Source organism: Leopardus geoffroyi, chromosome D1 (assembly GCF_018350155.1).
Source record: "Leopardus geoffroyi isolate Oge1 chromosome D1, O.geoffroyi_Oge1_pat1.0, whole genome shotgun sequence".
Lineage (NCBI taxonomy): Eukaryota > Metazoa > Chordata > Mammalia > Carnivora > Felidae > Leopardus > Leopardus geoffroyi.
In genome coordinates this window covers 107683118-107698834 of record NC_059329.1, presented here as the reverse complement: position 1 = coordinate 107698834, position 15717 = coordinate 107683118, and the positions used below count along the sequence as shown (strand labels likewise).

The following is a 15717-nucleotide window of genomic DNA, read 5'->3' as shown; positions in this document are numbered from 1 at the left end:
AGGGAGAATGAGGCGGAACCGACTCTGGCTGGAACCGACTGTGTGGAACCGACTGTGAGGAACGCTTTTTATGGGTCGTCATTCTTAGCTTTATTATCGGGAGTGCCGGCTCCCCTATTTCCCAGGCCTTTACTCCTGCGTTTCCTCTTTGTACACATGGAGGTTGCGGGGTGCGAAGGGCCGCGCCCTGTCGAAGCCGCCGAACGAGGGCGCCCCAAACAAGTTCTGCGCTTCCCCTCCCTGGCTCCGCTGAGGGGGAGGGGCGGTCAGGCACGGCCAGGCCCTGAGAACTACATTTCCCATAATCCCGTTCCCCATCGCCATCTTGGCCGGTGGGCGGTGGCAGCCTAGGGTCTAGCCCTTCAGGCAGTTGAGCCGGCTCCGTTCACCCCTAATCTGGGCCTCCACCATGGGTGGTGCGGGACCTCGCCGAGTAGGGTGTCCGGGGACCTGGGCAGCTCCTGTCCGCCTTCTCCACCCCTCCACTCCTGCGAGCCTGGGCCACGTGTCGGTCTACGCGGAGAAGGTTGCTTGCCTTCCGCTGGCCAAGGACCTGAGGACCTAGACGTCGGGGGCTCCCACGTCTCCTCTCCAGACCCCCGCCCTGCGCATTGTGCCCACTCCCCTCCATTCCCAGATGGCCCCTGTTTTTGCGTCAGTGAGGACAGAACACTAGGGTCACGGCGGGAGCGCAAATCCTGGTACCGGGCACTTAGAACGCCAGGGTTTGAGGCAGAAAGGTTAAAAGGGATAGCGGACAGCCAGGCCCAAACCCCTGACGACTAGACCCTCCCCTAGCCCCTGCCCGGGGGCGGGGTGGGAGTGAGGGGCCTGCAGCGGGACTGGCCCTTTAAGGGGGTGTGGTCGGGGGGCGGGGAAGCGAGTGAGACAGAGAAAGCGGCTTCGGCGGCGGCGGCGGCTGCGGCGGCGGCGGCGGCTCGGGCGGCGGCCGCGGGGGACAAAGGGCGGGCGGATCGGCGGGGAGGGGGCGGGGCGCGGCCAGGCCAGGCCCGGGGGCTCCGCATGCTGCAGCTGCCCCCGGGCGCCCCCGCCGCCGCCCTAGCCGCGGAGCAGCGCGGAGCCCAGCCCGCGAGTTAACCCGAGCCAGCGGCCCGGAGCCAGCCGGCGGGCGTCCCGGAGGCGGCGGCGCAGGGAGGGGCCCGACGCGCGCACGTGGCCCCGGCGGCCGCCATGGCGGACAGCGGCCCCGCGGGGGGCGCGGCGTTGGCAGCCCCGGCCCCTGGGCCGGGCAGTGGTGGCCCAGGGCCCCGCGTCTACTTTCAGAGCCCCCCTGGGGCTGCAGGCGAGGGCCCAGGCGGCGCGGACGACGAGGGCCCAGTGAGGCGCCAAGGGAAGGTCACGGTCAAGTACGACCGCAAGGAGCTACGGAAGCGCCTCAACCTGGAGGAGTGGATCCTGGAGCAGCTCACTCGCCTCTACGACTGCCAGGTGTGTCCCTTACTCTGCGCCGACACCCTAAAATCGTTCCCTAGTCGGACTGCTTGGGAACCCCGCCTTGCGCCTGCCTGTCACCCGGAGTCAATGGGCGCTCCGCTTCCGCGCGCTCCCCTCCCTTTCTGTACTCCCCGCCCCCAGTGTATGCTCTTTCTTGTCTGACCTTAGGTCACTCCTATCTTTTCCCTCATGACTCCCTCATGTCACTACTCTGGTCAAGCTTGGGGTCCTCAAGAAGCCTCAAGGGATAGCCTGGGCCATGGGCAGGAGGCAAGAGGCTAGTCTGGGCTGGCGGTGGTAAGGTGATCTACCTAGTGCTTCGTAGCCTAAACTGGTTAAAAGGCGCAAGCCTGGTGGGGTTGTAAAGGGTCTGGGCTGTTCTAATGGGCTAGCCTGCAGCTCCATTTTGGTGTAGGGGCAGGCTAGCCTGTCCTCTGGGTTTTGGTTCTCCACCCCATGACTCCTTCCTTGCTCAAATGGTGACTCAGGCCCCTGGGGGGCAGGGTGGAGGAGTGGGCTTGCCCTGTGCTGCCTACCCTAGACCAGCCCTGGAATGCAGCTGGCTCCAGACTGGATAGACGCTTCCTGGGTGGGGGGAGGGGTGGCAGGCACCCCCTCCCTCAGCAAAGTATGGGCTCTTTGTTTCCCCGTTACCAGCCCTGGGTCCTTCCCCATGACCCCTCACCCTTTACTTCCTCCCCACTCCTGGGAAGCTGTGACAGGTGTTTGGGGGAGGGGAAGGGGCTGTGACGAGTTGGGACAGATGGCCCCACCTGTGCACTGATTGAGATGGAGCCCGGAAGTTGGGACAACACATCTGCAGGGTTCTCAGCCCAGGGTCCCCAAGCCTTTGCTGTCTGGCCCTGTTTGGCACCCAGGGTGCCCAACTGGCAGGGACAGGAAGCTCCCCCCCGCCATCGGGCATTTTGCCTTGGCACAGGCCTGATCTGTTTTCTTCCTCAGACAGCTGCTGCTGTCTGCTGGGCAAAGAAGCCTGGCTCATTCTGCGGTAAGGCAGGGGCCTCAGCCGGAGCCCCTCTCACACCCTCTCTCCCAACTCAGGCCCTTGTCTCTCCCTCCTCCCCCACCCCCACCCCAGGAAGAGGAAATACCAGAGTTGGAGATTGATGTGGATGAACTCCTGGACATGGAAAGTGATGATACCCGGGCTGCCAGGGTCAAGGTGAGAGAGGGGCCGGGAGGCATCAGGGCCAGGTAGGGAGATCAGGGAATAGAGAGCTGCCTGGACGCATGGCCCCTTGGGTAAGCGAGGCTCTAAATTTAGGCCTTCTTTGGTTTTAGTCAGCCAGCCCTTGGGATGTTGGGCCTCAGCTTCTGCTTCCGTCAAATGGGGCTAATGGTGCTTGTCTAGCTGTTGAGTAGCTGTGGTATCGCCTGTGCCTCGGGGGTGGCCCCAGTCCCTTGGAAATAGGTACAGGTGAGCTCTAGGCCCCTGTTCCTTAGAACTCACAGCTATACTTGTCCCCCCATGCCCTCCCAGGAGCTGCTGGTTGACTGTTACAAACCCACTGAGGTAAGTATGTGGCTGTCCCAGAGGCTGGGGTGAGAGGAGCCTGGGCTTCTGTCATCTTGGGGTCTGGCCTCCCTGATGTCTTCCCTCCTGTCCAGGCCTTCATCTCTGGCCTGCTGGACAAGATCCGGGGCATGCAGAAGCTGAGCACACCCCAGAAGAAGTAAGGGTCCTCGACCCACGTGAATGGTGGCTTCCCACAGGACAATCGCTGCCCCCCGACCTCGTAGCAACAGCAATACCGGGGGGCCCTGCGGCCAGGCCTGGCGCCATGAGCAGGGCTCCCCGTGCCCCTGGCCCAGGGGCCTCTTCCCTGCCCCCTCAGTTTTCCATTTTGGGGTTTTTTATTGTTATTAAACTGATGGGACTTTTTGTGTTTTTATATTGATTCTGCGGCGCGGCCCTTTAATAAAGCTAGGATATGCCTTTGGTGCAGCTAACGGGCTCAGCTGGTCTCTTTTAGGGGGGACACACTCCTCTACAACTGCTGTCGGTGCAGCTTCTCCCCAGGTGGCTGCAGGCCTTCCTGAGGGCCACGTAGCCATGACGATAGCCCAGTGCCGGCTCCCACACCATGAGCTCCAAGTGGCTGGGGAGCTGGAGTGGGGGGAGCGGTGTCGCTGTTGGAAGTTAGGAACACTCCTTTTCCCTCTGGGCAAGGACCACCGTCCCCCCTAGGGCCTGGCCCTCACGATCCCCCTGCCACTGAGTCTACACCCAGGTCCTGCAGCCAATAAAGAAGAGGCGTGGGGGGTACCAAGGGAGAGGGTAAGCTGAAGTTGAAGATGTGGCTTCTAAGTCTCTCAGGGCCCACAAACAAACACAGGCTCACTTCGTGGGCTTTAAGGGATTTTTTTTTTCTTTCTTTCTTTCTTTCTTTAAACAGTCTGGTCCCTGATGGGGGCCTCTCCACTGCCCCTCCCCAGTTTGGCTACAGTTCTGAACGTCGCTCGATTTTGAGCAGCTCCACCTCAAACACGAGGGTTGCACCACCTGCAGGGGAGAAATGAGGACAGAGTGAGAACCGGGGCCACAGGAAGAAGAGATGGTGGGCAGGAGATGGGGGCAGGAAGGCATCTTACCTGGAATCTTTGGGGGAGCTCCCCGCTCTCCATACCCTGTCAAAGATGCGAAAGAAAAAGTGAGCTGTGACCGGGCAGAGAGAGAGAGAGAGAGAGAGAGGTGTTCTGCAGACATTCGGGCTGAAGCCAGGTCTCTGCCCATTGCAACAAGAAAGCCAGAAATGGAGACAGCAAGGGGCTACAAAAGGCCCAGTAGAGGGCAGAGGGTGGGCGCCAGAACCAAGTGCCCTAAGGGTCTTGCCCTGTTCTCACTACTGGATACAGCTAGACTTGGAAGACACATAATGAACGGATGGGACAGAGACCAATGCAGCGGCAAACCAGTCTCCACCCTTCCCCAGACACCCCCCCCCCCCCGCCCCCGCACCAACTCCCCTATCCAGGCTCAGGAAAGGCCTCTTACCCAACTCTGATGGGATCACCAGCTTCCGTTTTTCTCCCTCACACATCCTGCAGGACAACACCTGTTCAGCGCATGGCAAGCACCCAGGCCCCCTGCCCCCCCACCCCATCCCTGGGGCTTGCCTCCCACAATCAACCTCCTCAACCACAGCCATGGCCCCCTGACTCACCCCAGCAGCCCCTGGTCCCAGCCCTTGATGACCTGGCCTGTGCCCAGGGAGAAGACAAAGGGCTGGTTCTGGGGCAGGCTGCTGTCAAATTCCGTCCCATCTTCCAGCTTCCCCTGTGGGACCATGGGAAGGCCAGTGAAGAGGAGGCTCCACTCTGACACACCTCCCCACCCAGCAGCTATCCCCAAGCTGGCTTCCCATTGGCAGCCATAATCCTAGAAGGGGACAGAACCTTGGGCAGCTCGCAGTACATCGTCACTGCTTGCTGGTGCCAAGCTGGGGATCAGACAGTCAACAGCAGGGAAGAGCTATAGAAACTAGTGTAAAAGGGAGACAGGACTTGCCCACGGTCACCCACCTCCTTGGCTGAGCAATCTGGCTTCCAAGTCCTTTCAGGTCCCCAGAAGCCCCACCCACCCCAATGTTCCACTCCCTCACCCACCGTGTAGTGCATGTGCAGGACGTCCCCCTTGCGCGACTTGATGGGACAGTGGTCTACCCGCTTCTTGACCCCGATCTGCAGCTTCCGTTTGCCCTCGGCCCCCGCAGCAGTGGCCAGGGCACTCAGGCAGATGGACAATACTGTCAGGACCCAGCTCAGCCTCATGTCTCTGCGGGGACAGACCCCGACCAACCGACCGGGGGGGAGGGCAGGGAGGGCATGGAATATGGGCAGGTACCAGGAGGATTCCACCCCCACCGTACCTTGCCTGCCCACGGGGATCCCCTTGTCCCGGGTCACCACCCCCTCCCCCGGGCTCCGCAGCCACACTTACCAGTCCAGTGAGAAGGGGGCTTGCCCGAGGACCCCAGCAGCGGGGGGAGGGGGTCAGGGGAGGCCACAGCAGCCAGGGCCCCGCCCCTTTGCTCACCCCCAGCCCTTCCTTCCCTCCCGGTCCCCAGCTCCACTCTTCAATTCCCGCCCGTCCCTTTACGCAAAGTCCAGACCTTATCTGGCTGCCCAGCAGTTGCCTCGACGGAGCGATCCCATTCACGCCACACCCAGTTGCCCCCCGCCCAGCACACCCACACGTCTGAGGCCGCTGCAGGGGGCCTGCCCCGAGGCACCCACACATCGCCGCTGGGTGGCTCCGGGGAGCCCCGATCCTCCGGAGGCACCCCCCAGGCCGGGCCTGTGCCTCCGCCCGGGGCGCCGCCCCAGCTCTGAGCCCTCGGGGGCCTGCGGGGTACCCAGACCGGCCCCGTGTCTGGTGGCCGCCGAGCCCGCTCCACCCACACCACCTCTCCCGGGGGAGTTCTCGGCCTACCGCGTCCCCAGGCCCGGCCCCCGCGGAGACCGCCCCCGCGTGGACGCCCCGGGCCATTACCTGGGCCTACGCCTTCGCTTTGCTCCTTGACCCCACCCTTTAGCGGACGTAGTTCCGCCCCTTGCCCTGGAGCCCCGCCCTCGATAGAACTAGACCCTCTTTCCTGAACTGTAGCCACGCCACTCACCGACTGAAGGCCCGCCCCCAGTGCCTGGGCTCCGTCCCCTTCGGTCTCCAAACCCGAGGCTCCGCCTTCCGCCTGTTCCAGCTCCTCCTCCAGGGACCAGGCTCCGCCCCCCACCTGTCCTAGCTCCGTCCCCAGTCCCGGAGCTCTGCCTTCTACTGGCACCAGCTCAGAGGTTCCACCCGTCTCCGTCCCACGTCCCGCCCCGACTCCCGGGGCTCCGCCCCGTGCGGCGTGAAAGCCCTCCCCCTGCGGCATCCCCAGACAGCTCCGACCCCACCCCCCCAACTTCCCCCTGACCTATCCCTCGTTGACACTCGCAGCCCCGGCCCGCTCCTGCCCGGCCTGATCCAGCCTGCCCCCGTGCACCCCGGCTCCCCCCAGCCCGGGCTGTGGCCCCCGCTCACCTCCTCGCCGCGCCCCCGGAGTCAACCCCAGTCGTGCTGCCGCCTGTGCGCAGGCGCGTCATCGTCGCCACCAGGCCGGGCCACGCCGCCCGCCCTCATTGGACTGTGCGAAGCCCGCTGCCGCACGCCGGGCGGAGCGGCCTTTCCCCCTGCTCCGCCCCCGCGCCGACACGTGACCACGCGCTACTTCCGGTGGATCTGTAGCCGGTAAGGTTAGGTGAAAGTGACTTCCTAAAGTGCTTTCGGCACTTCCGGCCGAGGTGAAATTAAGGTCAGGCCCACGCGGGTTCCCGGAGGGGGTCTCGAGACGCCATTTTATCTCGCCCCCGGGCTCTCCCACGGCGCTCTCGCTTGACCCTGGGCCTCTTCAGGGTCCACGGGCTCCAGTGGGAAGAGCCTGGGCCTCAGACTTGAGTTTGGGTTTGGGCTGTGCGGTTCGTTGGCAGTGTGACCTTGAGCGAATGCTTTGGCCTGGTAGGATCTGGAAGGCCCTGTAAGGTGGGCTTGTCAACACCCACGTGGCAGGGCCACTGTAGGAGTGCGCCGTGACGTGCTCCACCAGGCCCTGGCCCACAGCCGATGCGCGCCCTTTTCTCCGCGCCAGCATCCGGGCCTGCCTCTGCCTGCCGCACGTTGACCCCCGAGTCCTGCCGGCAGTGGTCCGGCGGGGCCCATTCCCCACCCACACTGGTATTTTCAGGTGCCCCGGCACTCAGCAGCGCGCCGAAAACATCTGTCAGTGGAAGTAACGAACTTGTAGTTAGTTGGGAGGTAACAAACTTGAGTGTTAGAGATAGACTTGGGGGTCAAATCTCCAGGTCAATCAGCCTTTCTGAGCCTATTTCCTTAATTGAAAGAGAAAGATCATTAGCAGCGCTGACCTTAGAATGAAGGACCAAGCGAGGGGTGCGTGTGAAGCATTGTGTGTGCCCAGCACTTAAGTGGGCCGGGGGAGGAGGGGTGGGAGTTCTGGTGTCCCCTGACGCTCATCTGTCTCACTTGAATGGAGCAATGGCATGGTCAGCGACAGCACAGCTGAGAAGAATGATTGGAAATGGGTAATCACCGTCAGGAATGGTCTCTTCTGGTTTAACCCCACCCCTGCCCAGGGCCCAAGATCACTACCATGCCCTCCAATCTAACACCTCAGAGAAGGCCTCTGTTTGGGTAGCTGCGTTCTGCCTCGGGTGAACCTCTGTCCCCGAATGTCCTGCCCCAGCAAGGCAAAGCATGGATACCCAAAGATGGCCTGTGGTCCACCCCAGGGGCCCTGGAGGCTGCAGGGAGAAGGCTGGGCACTGAGCTTAGGCTGGGTCAGACAAAGGTCAGGAGAATCCCAAGCGGGGGCTGTTAAGGGGGGGGAAACTGGTTGGGGTGAGGGAACGTGTCTCCCACACCAAGCCCACCAGCCACAGCCCTTTGGTAGTTCCCTTTCAAGGAGGTGGGGACAGGGCAGGTGCGTGGCTTTAGAGTGAAGCTGAAGAAAGTAGCTTAAATACAGAGCAACAAAAACAGAGTGCCGCCTGCCAGAGAAGATGGGTTTTTCTGTCAAGTGAAGACACATTTCTGGAGCCCCAGGGCTGGGACCATAGCAATCGTCTGTTCCCTCCATATGCGCCTGTGGAAACTGAGGCTCAGAAAGAGGGGGCAGCGACAGCCAAGATCATTCAGCGGATCTGGGTCCCACCTCAAGGTCACTGGGCATAACAGACCGTCTCCTTCCAGAAAGGAGCTTTTGTGATGAGCAGGGGGGGCAGGGCCTGGATGTAACAGGATTGCGAAGAGTGCACAGTTCTGGCTCTACCTGATGGGGGACCTTGGGCCTCATTGCCTCCATCTACACAATGAGGGAGTAAGACAGGCTCGGGGTCTAGGACGTAGTGCGATGCAGAGTGCCTGAATCGCCCAGCCTGGACAGCGGCAAACAATGACACAGGCAGGGACAGATCCTTCCATCTCTTTTATCAGGGTTGGGGGTCCCAGTTCTTAACACCGCAGCCCATGTCCCCAGTATCTGCAGAGGATTGGCGCCTCGGGGAGGGGACAGTGGAGCCAGCCGTGAAGACGCTCGCTTGCACGTGGTGGTTGAAAATCGAGACGGGACCCCTTCTCTCCCGAGTTCGTCCATGACCCCTGGTGCTGCCGCCACGTCTCCTCGTCCGGCTGCCCACCCTGTTGGAGGGCGGCCTTGGGAGAGACCAGGGACAGCTGGAAAGTCCTCTGAGAGGCCCAGGTCCGGGAGCACTTTCTGCCCACACTGAGGTCTAGGGACTGGGCACTTCTCAACACGTTGCTCTCTTGTCCTCCTCTGGGATGTGGCCTGTGAGGCAAGTGGCCCTGCTGAGTCTGAAAGGCAACGTGTCACCTTCGCAGCTTCCGGCACCTGAGGAAGGGAGGAAGGGTTCTGTTCATGCGGGCACAGCTCAGCCCCTGCTCCCTAGGTCCACCTTCCTGTTACCTTCTGTGAACCCCATTCTCTCCTAACACTCCTGGCGAGCCCACACGAGGTCACCCCGTGGCCCAGCTGCGGAAGGGAGGAGTGGTGAGCAGCGTCTCAGACAAGGGTGGACAAGGGTTCCACTCTGTCCCCTGGCCTCTCAGAGCCCACGAGGAGGGCACACATGTCTACCACGGGGGCTTTGAGCAAGGCCCAGAGCTTTGCAAATTGGAAAGCGATCTCTCCCACTTTGACTGCAGATGTGACCTCCTCCAGGGCATCTCTGACCGCTCAGAATCCGCGTCAGGTGCCCCTTACCTCAGCCCTTGACCTCCTCTGCTGGGTCACAAATCCTGACGTCTGACTCCCACATTTAGAACGTGAGCCTTGGTCAATATTTGTTCAACACACTCAATAGTTTCCTCTCCCCTGGCTCTTCTCCCACTGGCAGGCTCACCTTGGACCTGCTCCAAGGGCCTTGATGCCTCCCCAAACAAACACGACCCCACCAGTCCTCACCTGCAGGTGTCTGGGTTGAGCTCTAAGCCCCGCCCTTGGCAACGGAGGAAGCTGCGGCGTCGGCAGCGGCAGCGGCAGGTCCGGGGGTCAGGGCGCTGGCGGCGCTGGGTGCAGCGTGGGCAGAGGGGCCTGGGGCTGGAGTGGGATGGGTGATGTCAGCTGGGGAGGGTGCTCCGGGGGCAGAGTCCCAGCCCGGAACAGAGCGGGGCTGGGGACGGTGGTGGGGAGTGGAAGCCCTAGGAGGAGAAGCAACATGTCTGGGGCGGGAAGGAAAAGTCTTCCCGGGAGCTGGGGTTGGATCGGAGCACACAGACTCGGGGAGCAGAGGAAAAGGGGAGACGGGGACACAGTGGGGGGAGAGAGAGGGGGCGGGACTGCAGCCTCCCGGCACACTCATACACCCCCTGCCCCATCCACACGTTACATCCTGGGTGTGGGGTCTGGGCTCCAACCCCACCTCGGCAAGAGCCCATGAGACTCACCTGTCTGGCTTCACAGCACTCTCTCTCTTTTTTGGTCTGAAAAGTAAGAGGGACAGACAGAGACAAGGAAGAGGAAGAGAATCAGAAGAGCCAAGCATCCTGCTCTTACCCCAGATCCCAGGCCTAACCCAGTTCCAGTCTTGGAAACCTGGCCTCCACTGTGGTGTACCACCACGCCCAGCACCCCCCCAAGCCTGGTCTCTGGGAGCTCAGAAGTGGGGCCCGGCTGGCACCTGCATTCACACTGGCTGTGTTCTTCCAGGGACATCTCGCCCAGCTGACTGCTCGGGTAACGGATCATGAGTATCTGTACTCCAGAGATAGGGGACACACGGTGTGAGAGATCATGAGACATACAGAGGAAGGGAATGCTCCGTGGGCTGGAGGAACAGCTTGCCCAGCCAAGGCTCTGGCCATTCCTCCCACCACCACCACCCCCCCCCCCCCAGAGCCCCAGCATCCACCCCAGCTCCCCACCGGCCCCAGTACCTGCATTCGGACTTGGTGCTGCCCTGTGGGCACGCACTCCAGGCCGTCGTCAGGGCAGCAGCCGCCACAGCGCTGCACGGTCACACAGCTGGGCACCAGCTGCTTGGCCACGGTGCCCATGAGCTCCACGGTCAGGGGCACCACCACCTCCCGTGGCTGGCAGGTGGCACGGGCATACACGTCTATCCATGACACCACTGGGGGCAGAAGCGTTAAGTGTTAAGCCCCCACTGGGTTTCCTGTAGCCGCTCCCGGGTTCCCCTATCTCCTGTACCCTGCAGCTGTTCTCCCTAATTCCTTCGTCCCAGCCACCCTCCACTAGCTCCCTCTCTGCCCTCAAAACCTGTCTTCCCCTGCCCAGGAACCCAGGAAACCCACTGCCTCAATTTTCTCTTCTGTAAAATGGGCAGAATAAAAAAGTTTGCATCTTAGAGCGTGGCCGTGATTACACAAGATGATGAGCAAACCCTCTTGATGATGGCTAGCGCGGTTATTGTTACTATTACCTTTCTTCTGGTGGCCGGGGGTATCAGGCTGGGAAACAGGGCCCTGTGGGAGAGAAGAGAACTGAACTCAAAAGTGCTCTCTAGGAAGGGCTAGCCCTGTCGCTGTTCCCAGGGGTCTGCCCTTGCAGTCTAAAGGCTTCAACTCCTCTAGGACATTTTTCCCCGATTGCTCTGCTCCTGGGGTCACTCTAGCTTTACCTGTCCTCTCCTGGCCACCTGGGACCTGCCCTGGCCACGACCCGCCAGGCGCACTCTGCCGGTGGCGGCGGCGGCGACGTCGAATCTCCAAGCCTGGGGCCCGACGGATTCGGAGGCCTCAGGTCAGGAGGGGGCACAGTGGGCGCCCAACCGAGTCCTGCGGGGACCGAGCGGCTCCGCCCCCGGTCGAGCCCGGGGACGGGGTGGGGCAGGGGAGTGGCCCGGGGCTGGGCTGGCGGGCTGGCGGGCTGGCGGGCTGGCGGGCAGGGACTCCTCCCGGGGGATGCCCTGGCCAGATTCCCGCCACGCCCCGGTCCTCAGCCCGACCCCGCGGATCCCCGAGGCCGAGGCCGCTCCGCGTCTCCCCACTTCCGCCAACCTTGAGAGAGGGCACGGCGGGCGGGCGGGATGTCGGGGACGCACGTACCTGGGCGGGGGCCAGCTGCAGGAGCGCGGCGAGCAGCAGGCGGCGGAGCAGGGGGCTCATGGTGCCCGCGGGGGCCGCGCGCCGGGGGCGCCCGCATCGCCCTAGCCCGGCGGCGCAGGGGGCGGCGGCAGCCAGAGCCCCATGGCGCGGGCCCGGGCGCGGCGGGCGGGGGCCGGGCGCGGGGGGCGGCTCCTCCGCGGCCCCCTCCCGAGCCCTGAGCGCAGGCAGCGCAGCGCAGCGCAGCAGCGGAGGCCGGAGGAGCCGGGCGGGCGGGCGGCCGGTGGTGGCGGGCGGCGGCGGGGACGGCGGGGGCGGCGGGGGGCCGGGCCCGGGCTGGCGGGCGGGCGGCTCATGTGACCCAGACACGCGCTCCCCACCGGGCCGCGGGGCGGGGGCGGGGCGGGGGCGGGGGGGGGCGAGGCCGCCGCCGGGGCCCGCCCCCTCCACACACCCCCTCCCGCCACAGCAGGGGAAAGGGGACGCGCCGCCCAGGGGGCCGGGCTCCCGGGTCGCAGCCGCCAGGACCCGGAGGGCGGGGTGCTGTCCACCCCTCCTTCCCCCCTCTCCCCCCCCCCCCCCGGCGAGGCCCGGGATGGGGGCGCTGGGCCTGAAGCAAGAAGCTGGACATGAGCTTTGAGAATCATTTTATTGCACGCGTTTTGGGGAGTGGGAGTCCCCCGGGGTAGCAAGGAGGTAACAACACAGAGCAGGCCCCGTCCTAGCGGGCCGCTCCGGGGCCGGGGCCTGTGCCTGGAGGCACGATCTCTGGGATCTCTGGGCCTCCAGGTCGGGGCTGCAGCTGCTGCCTCTGCACTCGCTCCTGGAGCTTGGCTCTGTTGGCCCTGCGGGAGAGAGCACCTGGGTGGTCAGGACAGAGGATCCTGGAGGGTGATGTCAGGACAGTAAAGAGAAGGCAGGACAGAGCAGGGACGGACCTGGCCCGGGCCCGTGTGTCATTGTAGATGGCTGTGATGATCCGATCCTTTTCATCCATGAAGCTGCGGTGGATCTGCTCCAGCTTCCTGCAAGGGGGTTGCAATTAACCCTGGGTTTCCCAATCCCTGCTGTCCCGAGATCCACCCCACCCCCACACCCGCCACGCCACTCTAGGGTCTCAAAGTTTTCCATCTGTGAGGACCTCTGCCTAACTGCCTGTGCTAGGCGGGGAGAGGGGCACCAAAGGGCCGGGGCTTATCCAGGGACCACTGGTGACCCAGGTCCCTGGCTGTCCTGTTGAAGGTGGTGACAGCAGCTCCAAACACCAGGGTGTTCCTCACAGGAGACTAGAAAGAGCGTTACACCTAACTCCCATCACTGAACTAGGCAGTGGGCACCAGCCTTTAGGTATCTTTGTCATAGAACCTCAGTGTCTGTGCCATGCATAAAAGTGGCAGGGAGACAGCCGATTGCCAAACAAGGGAGGACAGTTGCTGGTGAGGCCCAGTTCCAATGCATTTCCTTCGGGTGCACGATTTTGGTTGGCTCCAGCACACCCTGGCAGCCAGCATCAAAGATTTACATTCAAATCACAAAACTCTGAAAATGACAACGTTCGCCTTCAGCGAGTGTAGAGCTGCCTTTGCCAAGTAAGGAGAGGCCCCGGAGACCTGTCTCGGGGAATTCTTAGCTGGAGAGGCACAGAAGTGCAGGCCACGGGGGTGGGGGGCTTGCGTGGCTGACCACACTGGGCTTCCCCGGCCCTCCGCCCTCTGCCCATCACCCCAGGGAGAAGGCAGGGATGCACCTGAAAGCAGCATAGTGCAGGCCCATGCCCGCCAACATGATCAGGAGGCAGTACCCCAGCACCCGCTGGTTGTGTTTGTGCTGCTGCTGCCTCGACTCTGGTCGCTGAGGCCTCACACTGTGAAACTGGGCCCAGTATTGGGCATTGGGGGATTCCCAGGAGCTGCTGGGAGGGAGAAGAAAGGACAAGGTGGGGATGAGGCTCCCTGGGAGACGGGGGGCGGGGGGGGGGGACGAGGCCAGGGGCAGGACGACTGTACCTGTGTGCTTGAGCAGACCCAGGACGGGCTGTTCTTCCTGGAGACTTTGGAGAAGTGGCTGAGCAGAGCTGGCGATCATAGCTGAGGCGGCTCTCCTCCCGGCTGAGCACTCGGTATGCTTCGCTCAGCTCCACAAAGCGGCCATGCAGGGCTGGGTTCCCGGGGTCCCGGTCAGGGTGCAGCTGGGGTGGGGCAGGACTCCCTTCAGGTCTTTTTCCACGTCCGTTCACAGAACCCGTCCCCACCATGTCCACCCACAAAGGCTCAGATCATTCCCAGAGGCCCTGCCTGGACAGTAACCCTCACTCTCAGGGCTGCCCACCCGCCCAGAAGGCCAGAGAGTCAGGAAGTACAGACTCCTGCCCCCTCCCCTTGTTCAAGCCCTCCCCACCAGCTGCCTGGCTCTAGCAATATGCCCTGGTCCAAGCTTTCTCTAGAGCAGGCAGGTCAAAAGAAACAAGCCCAGCCCATCACACACAACCCCTGGCTCCTACCCCCAACCTTTCCTCCCAACGGGCCTAACCTCTGCCCTTGGGGCATCTCTCGCTCTCTATACATGCCAAGGGAATGTGGCACCATCCAGAGTGAGTCACTCAGCACCATTGCTGGGAATGTGAAGTGTACCCTATCTGGCTCAGCCTTACACCCCCTCCTCCCCACCCAGGGCCACTGGTACCTCTTTGGACTTGGAGAAGAAAGCTCGTTTAACTTCTTCAGTGCTGGCACTAGGATGCACCCCTAACAGTTCATAGTAGTTTTTGGGGCCAGACCTGTGGAGATAGGCCAAAAACTGCAGGGGCTATGGAAACACAGAGAATATTCCTCTCCTCCGCCTCTCAGCCCTTCTGGGCCACACTCTTCAAGTCAGTAGCCAGGAGGTGAGAAAGCTGAGGCTGTTGCCAAGGGAGATCTATCTCCAAATCATCCCTCCCTTTTTGAACACTTCAGGCATGGTGCAGATCAGAACATCTCATAGTGTAGCCCTCAGATCCCTTGGCTCAGAACCACCCAGAAAGCCTGTTTAAAAAAAACAGATTCCAGGGGCGCCTGGATGGCTTCGTCAGTTGAGCGTCCGACTTCGGCTCAGGTCATGATCTCATGGTTCGTGAGTTCGAGGCCCGCGTCAGGCTCTGTGCTGACAGCTCAGAGCCTGGAGCCTGTTTCGGATTCTGTGTCTCCCTCTCTCTCTGCCCCTGCTCTGCTTGCACTCTGACTCTCAAAAAGGGAATAAACTGTTACAAACAATATATTAAAAAAAAACAAAACAAAAACAGATCCCTCAGCCCCCACTTAATTCCTGCAGAACAGGGCCCAGAAATCTGTATTTTTGTAAAACCCCCCCCCATCCCCGCCCCCAAGCCCCCAAGTGAGTTATATGCCCAGTGATGCTTGACCACTAGAGTTGTGAAAAGAGCACTGAGCCTGGCTTGGACTCAAATTCCACTTTTTGCCACTTAACTCGCTGTATGATCTGAGGGATCGTCCCTTAATCTTTGATCTTGTGTCCTCAGTAGTGAAGGTGAGGGTTACCTGAAACAAGCCCGTACAGCACCTGACAGCAAGTACAGAGATCACAACTATCATAGTACCCAGGTCCAAGCCTAGAGCTGGGCAGGCCTTCCTCAACCCACTGGGTGACGGGGGCCATGCCCCCCGGCCCCCGACTCACCGCTGCCCGGTGGCCGCTGAGAAGAGCCGGGTGGGACGGCTGCGGGGCCATAACCGGCACAGGCACAGGGACAGCATGGCGACAGGCAGACGGCTGGTGAAACGAGGCCACAAAGAGCAGTGCATTGAGACCAGGATGGGACCAGACGTCAAGCACTCCGGGGCCAAAGTGGAGGGTCCAGCCCCGTTTACTTGCGAAGGCAAACTGAAGCAGGCTTGGGAGACCCAGGGGCAGTGGGGCCTCCTTTACTCAGGACCAGACCCCAGTGTCCTGAATCTGTCCCTGCTTCTGACCCGCGCGTCCTGGGCCCTCCCCCACACTGGTCTCGGCGTCCGGGACAACCAGTCCCGGACGCTGAGACCCTCTCCCCACCACCCTGGCGGGAGGAGGTGAAGGAGGGGCCACGCCAAGCCCCGCCTCCGCTGCGCTCACGGATTTCGCGGCCACGGCCGTCTCTGCGCCTATTCAGGCTCCACCTCCACGTTCTC

At 62.4% G+C, this 15717-nt stretch overlaps 4 protein-coding genes across 15 annotated transcripts; 1 reads left to right on the top strand and 3 right to left on the bottom strand.

Annotated features, from left to right (window-relative positions):
• The first annotated feature begins 819 nt into the window (after nt 1–819).
• On the top strand, nt 820–3421 carry PPP1R14B (protein phosphatase 1 regulatory inhibitor subunit 14B). The gene is given in 6 exon segments (XM_045485738.1): nt 820–1060; nt 1063–1166; nt 1168–1449; nt 2555–2638; nt 2957–2989; nt 3085–3421. Coding segments are annotated over 6 exon segments (609 nt in total). The 5' UTR covers nt 820–1023; the 3' UTR covers nt 3154–3421.
• A 401-nt stretch (nt 3422–3822) lies between these two features.
• On the bottom strand, nt 3823–6630 carry FKBP2 (FKBP prolyl isomerase 2). 8 transcript variants are annotated; one of them, XM_045485725.1, is made up of 6 exons: nt 6500–6630; nt 5083–5251; nt 4641–4753; nt 4472–4518; nt 4069–4104; nt 3823–3979 (listed from the first exon to the last, which is right to left on the bottom strand). In XM_045485725.1, exons 1-6 carry the CDS (start codon nt 6559–6561, stop codon nt 3918–3920), a joined length of 489 nt encoding a protein of 162 aa, XP_045341681.1. In that variant the 5' UTR covers nt 6562–6630; the 3' UTR covers nt 3823–3917. The 8 variants fall into 8 exon arrangements, 7 of the variants coding, with proteins under 7 accessions (XP_045341681.1, XP_045341685.1, XP_045341683.1 ...); XM_045485729.1 differs by lacking the exon at nt 6500–6630 and adding an exon at nt 6096–6203; XM_045485727.1 differs by lacking the exon at nt 6500–6630 and adding an exon at nt 5969–6082.
• Nucleotides 6631–8446: 1816 nt separating this feature from the next.
• Nucleotides 8447–11865, bottom strand: VEGFB (vascular endothelial growth factor B). 4 transcript variants are annotated; one of them, XM_045485733.1, is made up of 8 exons: nt 11558–11865; nt 11131–11223; nt 10933–10975; nt 10427–10623; nt 10171–10244; nt 9938–9973; nt 9456–9590; nt 8447–8882 (listed from the first exon to the last, which is right to left on the bottom strand). In XM_045485733.1, exons 1-8 carry the CDS (start codon nt 11615–11617, stop codon nt 8861–8863), a joined length of 660 nt encoding a protein of 219 aa, XP_045341689.1. In that variant the 5' UTR covers nt 11618–11865; the 3' UTR covers nt 8447–8860. The 4 variants fall into 4 exon arrangements, with proteins under 4 accessions (XP_045341689.1, XP_045341688.1, XP_045341691.1 ...); XM_045485732.1 differs by having other exon boundaries at nt 9456–9691; nt 11558–11862; XM_045485735.1 differs by lacking the exon at nt 11131–11223 and having other exon boundaries at nt 11558–11862.
• Nucleotides 11866–12184: 319 nt separating this feature from the next.
• Nucleotides 12185–15659, bottom strand: DNAJC4 (DnaJ heat shock protein family (Hsp40) member C4). Of its 2 annotated transcripts, none has more exons than XM_045485731.1 (6): nt 15230–15659; nt 14237–14330; nt 13561–13742; nt 13356–13463; nt 12493–12579; nt 12185–12399 (listed from the first exon to the last, which is right to left on the bottom strand). In XM_045485731.1, the coding sequence occupies exons 1-6, from the start codon at nt 15352–15354 to the stop codon at nt 12276–12278; spliced, it is 720 nt and encodes a 239-aa protein (XP_045341687.1). In that variant the 5' UTR covers nt 15355–15659; the 3' UTR covers nt 12185–12275. The 2 variants fall into 2 exon arrangements, with proteins under 2 accessions (XP_045341687.1, XP_045341686.1); XM_045485730.1 differs by having other exon boundaries at nt 13302–13463; nt 15230–15658.
• Nucleotides 15660–15717: the final 58 nt, after the last annotated feature.

What these genes read in the sequence shown, in the direction of transcription:
- FKBP2 (XM_045485722.1), bottom strand. Translation starts at nt 5,965, where the DNA reads ATGGCCCGGGGCGTCCACGCGGGGGCGGTCTCCGCGGGGGCCGGGCCT. An exon ending in TGGGACCAGGGGCTGCTGGG is followed by an intron (nt 4,519 to 4,640) that starts GTGAGTCAGGGG and finishes GTTGTCCTGCAG; the next exon opens with GATGTGTGAGGGAGAAAAAC. An exon ending in GGTGATCCCATCAGAGTTGG is followed by an intron (nt 4,105 to 4,471) that starts GTAAGAGGCCTT and finishes CATCTTTGACAG; the next exon opens with GGTATGGAGAGCGGGGAGCT.
- VEGFB (XM_045485732.1), bottom strand. Translation starts at nt 11,617, where the DNA reads ATGAGCCCCCTGCTCCGCCGCCTGCTGCTCGCCGCGCTCCTGCAGCTG. An exon ending in CCCCGGCCACCAGAAGAAAG is followed by an intron (nt 10,624 to 10,932) that starts GTAATAGTAACA and finishes TTCTGCCCCCAG; the next exon opens with TGGTGTCATGGATAGACGTG. An exon ending in AGTGCTGTGAAGCCAGACAG is followed by an intron (nt 9,692 to 9,937) that starts GTGAGTCTCATG and finishes TTCTCCTCCTAG; the next exon opens with GGCTTCCACTCCCCACCACC.
- DNAJC4 (XM_045485730.1), bottom strand. Translation starts at nt 15,354, where the DNA reads ATGCACTGCTCTTTGTGGCCTCGTTTCACCAGCCGTCTGCCTGTCGCC. An exon ending in GGGTCTGCTCAAGCACACAG is followed by an intron (nt 13,464 to 13,560) that starts GTACAGTCGTCC and finishes CCCTCCCAGCAG; the next exon opens with CTCCTGGGAATCCCCCAATG. An exon ending in GACACACGGGCCCGGGCCAG is followed by an intron (nt 12,400 to 12,492) that starts GTCCGTCCCTGC and finishes TCTCTCCCGCAG; the next exon opens with GGCCAACAGAGCCAAGCTCC.